Below are 7721 nucleotides of genomic sequence, written 5' to 3'. Positions count from 1 at the left end.
AACTCGCATAGCGGAGATCCAAGAACACACAAACACCAGTGACTGGAGGTACGTTCCCTCCGACCAGAACCCAGCTGATGACATCACTCGGGGGAAGTCACTACACCAGCTTGCTCAGCCTACCCGCTGGAACAATGGTCCTGCTTTCCTGTATGAATCCCCCAGCCAGTGGCCAGAGAACTTGGTGGCGAAAGCAGAAGATACAGTAGAGCTCAGGAAGTCCATGTTCTGTGGTCAGGTTACAGTCTCTGACACCTATCCTGATCCACTGCAGTACACGACCTGGTCTGACCTAGTAGATGCTACTTACCGGTCTCAACACGGGGCGGCTGTGACTCCTATGCCCGCTTCAGCTCGCATAGAGACAGAAGTAGCTCTTCTGAAGCGGGTGCAAGCAGATAGCTTCCCTGAGGAACTCAGTGCTCTACAACACGACCGCCCAATCCGACCTAGCAGTCGCCTCAGCTCTCTCTCACCAGAGTACGACCGGATACTTGGTCTTATTAGGGTAGGAGGTCGCCTCCGCAAAGCTGATGATTTACCCGAAGACTCAATCCACCCGGTCGTCCTAGCACCAGAGCACCCCATCACTCAGCTCCTAGTTAAGGACTTCGATGATCGCCTCCTACACGTTGGTCCAGAGCGAGTCTTCGCGGAGATTAGGAGGTCATACTGGGTCCTCAGAGGCCGACAAGCTATCAAGAAACACCAACGACACTGTGTTGAGTGTCGCAGATGGCGAAGTAAGCCCACGATCCCCAAGATGGCCGATCTACCTGCTGCGCGTCTTCGTATTAACAAGCCGCCATTTTGGTCCACTGGAGTGGACTGTTTCGGCCCATACACTACCAAGTTGGGACGGCGGCACGAGAAACGTTGGGGCATCTTGTTCAAATGTCTCACAACCCGCTGTATCCATCTTGATCTGATGCCAAGTATGGACACGGACTCCTTTCTTCTTGCTCTCCGCCGCTTCATAGCACGTAGGGGCAAACCCTACGAGATACTCTGCGACAGGGGTACCAATTTCCGTGGTGGTGAAAGAGAGCTCCAACAATCCTTTGCCGCACTTGAGCCATCGCTCAAGGAACAGCTGGCCAAACAGTGCATCCTATTCAAATTCAATCCCCCTCTTGCTCCACACTTTGGAGGAGTGTGGGAGAGGGAGATTAAGTCGGCCAAAGCCTCCCTCCAGACAGTCCTGAAGGACCAAGTTCTGCCAGAGGAAGCTCTAATGACTGTACTCATTGAAGTCGAGGGCATCCTCAATTCTAAGCCCTTAGGCTACGCATCTTCCGACTTGGCCGATCCTGACCCGATTACCCCCAATCTCCTCCTCATGGGACGACGAGATGCTTCACTCCCTCAGGCAGTTTACGGCTCCAACGATCTACTAGGACGACGTCGATGGCGGCATAGTCAGGTACTTGCCGACCTCTTCTGGAGTCACTTCATCCGTAATTACCTGCCTGGCCTACAGCCACGCCAGAAGTGGAGAACTACTACCCCAGACCTGGTAGTGGGCACCGTCGTCATGGTACTCGACTCACAGCTCCCAAGGGCGCTATGGCCCGTTGGGCGTATCACCCGTATCATCCCCAGCGACGACGGTAAGGTGCGAGTTGCAGAGGTAGACATCAAGGGTAACCTCTACACCCGTCCCGTCGCCAAGTTGGTCGAACTTCCGGAGATGCCTGACTGAGAACCCAGCTGCGCTGATCCAGCAGAGACTTTCCTGGTCTACGTATTCGCTCCACGAATCCGGGGGCGGCTGTGGAAAACTCCCTGCCGGAACCTGCGTCGTGACATCAGAGACGTTATTAGGAACGTACCACGTGCCTGCGCACATTCATGACCGTTGACTTTAGTGTGTGCTCCGCTAGCAGGCACTTGCAGCTCTGCTTCAGCACCTCTAAAATGTTGAACTCTTTGTGTGTACGTGTGCATTGATGACAATAAACCACACATGTACTCACACACACTCTCACATGATCATCAATAAAGTCCGTAATAACACCTAAAGTCGCAGCTGTTCTCTGACCGGAGCACATAGTCAGTGAGGGAGCGACTAGCTATCAACGTACGCGTCCGTCACATAATTGTTCGTTCACAAAGATAAATCATTCTCGCCGCTCCACAACGCGCCTCTGAATTCACTAAAACTTATTCCTGCGATTCACATTGAGCTGCGCAACCAGAGCTAACGTGGCGGGTTTTAAACTCTTACCTAGAGTTCTCCAAAGGATCATAATTCCTCATAGTAAGTTGATGTAAATATCCATACAGGTCAGCCTGAGTCCAGTTTGAGTGAAAGGAGGCACGCGCGATCCCGCTGAGGTAAAGCAGCGGCAGCGCGAGGCAAAGCGCAGAGGCGCCAGCGGTGTGATTGGTCCGCGCTGTCGGGTTTAAATGCATAAACCTGTCTATTATAAATCTATCATTTAGGAATCAATCTGCTCTGCTAGTGAAATGCTAAGAGCAAAAGAGACGCTTGCAACCTGGATTTTAAAGACAAACAAAAAAAAAAAAAACAACGATTCCCCCCCCTTTCCTAGAAACGTAAACAAGCAACGCTTAGCCTGGCGGCGGGGCTAGTAGAGCATGGCGGGCCGCCAGGCTTATAATACACTGGGGGAAACCCTGAATTACATTAATTGCATTAAATTACATTTCTGAGGACCAATATTTTTGTAATTAAAAGGTAAAAATGTGTTTAAAAACAAGCAAAAAATATGGAAAAGTTTGATATTTTGAGATGCAGATGTAACCCGCAATTAGTCGAGACTTTTATTTTTGCGGGCCAACTTCCTGTGTTGGCCCAAACTCTGACAACTTATTTAAAGCCCCGCCTCCAGCGCACAGTTTGAACTTCATCACATGTTCCACTGTGATTGTGGCTGGCTGTTGGGATCTTTCTGACAATTCACCCAAATCTTTGCATCCACTGATTTGATCTTTTGGTGAGTTTGTTGTTTGATAGCACTATTGCTTTAGCATGTGAAATTTCTGCTTGATGGCTCATTGGAGGTTGTTTTATTAGAACTGTTGGCGTTGGTTACCTGGGCCTCACACGGATTGCCACAGCTGATTGTGGTTTGCCCCACTCTGTTCCAGAAGGTAACCTGGTTACTGAGTTTGTGTGTGTTCTGGCACTTTTTGTATTGATACTGAGTTTAAAATGAAATTGCTCAAAATGGGATGTAGCTACACTTTAAATTTATATTGCGCAGTATATTTAATTTTTTTCTTTTCCACACTCTGAGTATTTGACAATTTATTTTATTTTTCTTGATTGATATTTTGACAGTGCACTTTGACTTCAACTTTGATTTCAATTTTTCAACTTTAACTTTAAAGTGATTAGCTTGAAATATGATTGATATTCTTTTTGTTTTACTTTATTTAAATTATGGTTAATTTAACCTGATTGAAATGTTTAGTTTAATTATTAGGAATTTAATAATTGCCTTTGCATTTAATATTTATTTCCTTTGAGTGTTTGTACATGATTGTTTTGATAAAACACTTAATGGGTTTTCTGGCCTTTTAGGTTGGGTTTTTTTCCCTGATGGATCAGGTCCTCTACTGGATCCAAGGATGGCGAGCTAGGAAAAAGGACAAGAACTTTATGATCTTGGGATTGATTTATTTTGAGTTAATTTCTCTCATTGTGAATTTGTAATTGTCTGTTTTTATTCAAATCACTAATATATACACCAAAACTAAAAACATTGCTTTCTGTCTTCATTCACACCTCAGGCTCCTTAAAAGAACCATCTTCTGATGCTGCTCTTTTAGCCCCAGTTAGCTGCATAGCCCATATCTGTTACATAGAACATGTAGCAAGCCTGGAAGTTGGACCAGAACCAACCGGGTCAGAATGTGGCTGGTGGAGTCTGCTGATTGGCTTGGATTGCTCTCCACCTGCCAGCAGCCAACCAATCGGAGAGCGGCTCTGGTGTTTTTGTTGTCATTCTGTTCAGGCTGTTTGTGAGTGCTGTTGCTAAGCAACAGTCTTTTGAGGCTTGTGGGAAAGTTTTCACCTCCTCACAGAAACAAAGCAGCACGCACGGAGCTGCTGTTCAGAGTTCGCCTGACCCAATCTGGAACATGAAGCTCACTGGGAACCGAACCACAGACTCAGTGGGATCCATTCAGCCAATCAGAAAGCAGCCTGATGCTGATGTAAATAAAAACCTTGTGATCCAAACTGTGCCTTCTCCCTGTGCCTGCAGGGGGGGCAGCGGCATGGAGACCAAGCCGGAGCTGCAGCGGGTTCTGGAGTCCAGGAAGCGGGATCAGCTGATCCGCCAGAGGAAACAGGAAGAGGAAGCGCGCAGGAAGATTTCCCCGCTGGAGGCCGAGCTGCTCAAGAGACACATGAAGCTGGAGGAGGTGAGAGCATGCTGGAGCGAACTGACACGGACCGGGTTCATTGGACCAGACGGGACTCAGGTGGTGGACTAGACCCCGATAACTAGACCGGTCCAGACCGAGTCTGATGGACCAGGTTAACTGAACCAGGGTCACCAGAATAGGATAACTGTATCCGGGGCGCAGCACATTAAATTATGTTTCATGAATTTGAAAACGTCCTCAGTCTCTAGGAAAGCTACAGCAGATCTGGAACATTCTGTGACTGGTCTGGTCCAGAACCTATGGTTCTGTTTGGACCAGAACCAAGGTTCAGAGCCCATTAACCCTTTAACTGAACCCTTCTAAACACTGACTTGTAAGTCAATGAGTCCATTGAGAACTCAGGGTCATCATGACAGTTAAGGGTCAATCAGTTCAGAAATGATCAGAAGTTCACTGAGGAGCAACCGGGCTCATGCTGACCCGACTCTAAACGGTCCCTGTCCCTCTGTCTGCCTGTCCCTCTGTCTGCCTGTCCCTCTGTCTGCCTGTCCCTCTGTCTGCCTGTCTCTCTGTCTGCCTGTCCCTCTGTCTGCCTGTCCCTCTGTCTGCCTGTCTCTCTGTCTGCCTGTCCCTCTGTCTGTCTCTCTGTCCACAGCTGGAGCGTCAGCAGGAGCAGCAGCAGGAGGAGAACCTCAGAGCTCCAGAGTTTGTTAAAGTCAGAGAAAATCTGAGACGGACGTCCTTCCATGCGGATGAGAAGGAGGTGTAGAGACGGAGACACAAAGTGTCCAGATGGCGACAGGAGGACAGGATGCTCTGGGGACGGAGCGTCCATAGCAGGACTCTGCGAGGTCGGGACATGGCGGCCATGATGTTTCCCAGCAGATGTTAAACCTGTCAGATCCCTGATCTGATGCTAATGTTTCTGCATCATGATGATTGTTAGACAGCTGCTGCCCCCTGGTGGTCAGCTTGTAGACAGCAGCACCTGGATGAGCAGGTAGACCCACCTGAAGAGGAAGAGGAGGCTCTTTATCAGCTTGATGATGGACAGATTCTCTGCTCTCTCATTGGTCAGGATGATCCTCGGGTGTTTCAGCTCAAACTTCTTCTTTGTGCCTTTTCTGTCAGGAACCTTTCCTCTGGGTCCTCCTGCTGCAGAAACAAGTTTTATGTTGGCTTTATTAAACCAGAGCCGTTTTATAGACGTAACCATGTTAGATCTGTGTTGTAGAGTTCAGCTCAGTGAGTTCAAGCTAACTCCTGTAGGACGTCTAACATCTGGCCCGCCCAGCTGTCCCTCTGCTGGGACCTGACGATGCAAAGCAGCTGCAGTCACTAACGACAGAGGAACCGCTGAGGCCGGCTTGGCGTGGAGACATGAAACCACTTCCTGTCAGAGCAAGAACAGCTGCAGAGATTTCACAGCACTTCATGCTCAGACGGTGGACAGTAGGGTTTGTTGACTGATGTTGTGCCTGAATAAATCTTTTATAAAGCAGCTCAGAGTTATGACAGTTTTTATTTATTTACATCTTTTCTCATATTTTTATTTTCTGACTCCAGCAAAAAGAAAACCTGCAAATACAGAGAAAGGAGGTGATGGGCATAAAATGACAGGAAGTAGACCGACTGTACAGGAACAGCCTGATCTGGTGGTGTTGAGAGGTTCTGGAAGTTCTTTTGGATCTTTCAAAGCCTTCCAGACCATGGACAGCCTGATGTGGATTATGTCACCTGTACTGAGCTAAACCAGAACCAGAAGAGGATCCAAACGGCCAGACAAGACAGTTTGGTTCTGATCCGACACCAGATCCAGCTGCTGGTTCCCGCTCAGAGGCTACAGGGCAGAACACGGATTAGAGCTGACCTTGATCAGGTGAGGTTGGACCAGAACCTTGGTTCTGCTGGGTCAGTGAGTCGATTGTTCCAACTGCAGAGCCAAAGAGAAGAGCTCCCCCTACTGGTTTCAGTGGGACCACACCGGTTCTGTGTTCAGAACAAGCATCCAGACACGGTTCTGATCCAGATCCAAACTGTTGGTGGTTTAGAACCTAACATGAGTTCTGCTTCTCTGCTCACATAGAAGCAGAAATCTGGACCATCCAGAACATTTGGTTCTGTTGAGACCAGATTCTTAACCAGAAGAAACTGGAAAGGCTGCCAAAGAACCAACTATGATTTGGATTAGAACCAGTTCGGGAGCCTCAGCAACACATTTTTTCCAGCAACAGAAAATCAAGTTTTTATGAAGAAAATGATTCTGGTTCTGGTTCGGCCCGCCTGCAAACCTGACATGTTTCTGATAGCGAATCATTTCATCTGCACTGAGGCAGCTTTTCATGTGATGAAACACAAAACAGGGTCAAGGTGATCAGAACCAGGAAATGTTCTTCCCTCTGTCCTGCCTGACAGGAACAGAACGGCTCTGTTCAGGCTGGTTCTGGAAGAACCGGTTCTGTTCTGCTGCAGGCCCAGACACAACCTGAGGAACACCTTGGGGTTCTGAGAAATCCCGTGTCAGGTTCTGCTTGTTCTGGTCAGAGTCTCTAAAGAGAAAACGGCAGAAAGTTCGGTTAGCAGTAGCATGAACTAAAGCTGGAGTTGGGTCCAAATCTCAGGTTCGGGTTGCTGAAACACTGATGCAACAACAGAACTAAAACTGTTTCTGGATTTTTCTGGATAATAAAAACTTTTTCCCAGAAGGTTCTGAGTCATAAATAACTTCCGGTGAGCCAGTTCTGACCTGGCGCATCTGGGTTCAGGTGGGAATGAAGCCGCTCTCTGCAGGGATGAGATTTACTGACCGTTTCACCCGTTTTCTCCATAAACCGAATATCTGAAGAATTAGAACTGACCGGAAAAGCTTTTATTTTGAAACAATTCATTCCAGAGCCGCAGCAGCTCAAACGGGGTATCCTGTCTGTTTCTAGTTTGATTTTGATATGTTTTAAAGAAACTCTTTTACTATAAAAATGATCCATAAACAAACGATTCTTCATATTTGATTCATTTTTATTTTGATCAAAGTTTTATTATACTTTTCGTTCCATCTAGTTTTATAATTTTTATATGACCTTAATAAATGTGTTTCCAGGAAATAATATATTTAAATGACATAGAGATAAAAATCCATCCATCCATCAGCCATCCACTTTATTGAGAATGGTAAACCGGAATATATATATAGATGGTAATGGCGAACCAACCGGACATTGTGGTGGTGGATAAAGAACAGAGGAAAGCCGTTGTGGTGGATGTAGCAATACCAAGTGACCACAACATCAGGAAAAAGGAGCACGAGAAACTGGAGAAATACCAGTTCCTCTCTGAGGCCCTGGAAGGTGAAGGCCTGGAAGGTG

The 7721-nt window shown here is 47.3% G+C and overlaps 1 protein-coding gene across 1 annotated transcript; it reads left to right on the top strand.

Moving 5' to 3' along the window:
• Window positions 1-2883: 2883 nt before the first annotated feature.
• On the top strand, window positions 2884-5865 carry LOC103129725 (protein FAM107B-like). Its single transcript, XM_016665337.1, has 3 exons — window positions 2884-2960; window positions 4236-4395; window positions 5015-5865. Exons 2-3 carry the CDS (start codon window positions 4249-4251, stop codon window positions 5126-5128), a joined length of 261 nt encoding a protein of 86 aa, XP_016520823.1. The 5' UTR covers window positions 2884-2960; window positions 4236-4248; the 3' UTR covers window positions 5129-5865.
• The last annotated feature ends 1856 nt before the right edge of the window (window positions 5866-7721 follow it).

This window comes from Poecilia formosa, unplaced genomic scaffold, assembly GCF_000485575.1.
Source record: "Poecilia formosa unplaced genomic scaffold, Poecilia_formosa-5.1.2 Scaffold572, whole genome shotgun sequence".
NCBI classification, from domain to species: Eukaryota; Metazoa; Chordata; class Actinopteri; order Cyprinodontiformes; family Poeciliidae; genus Poecilia; species Poecilia formosa.
This window is presented reverse-complemented; position numbering and strand designations above follow the sequence as displayed.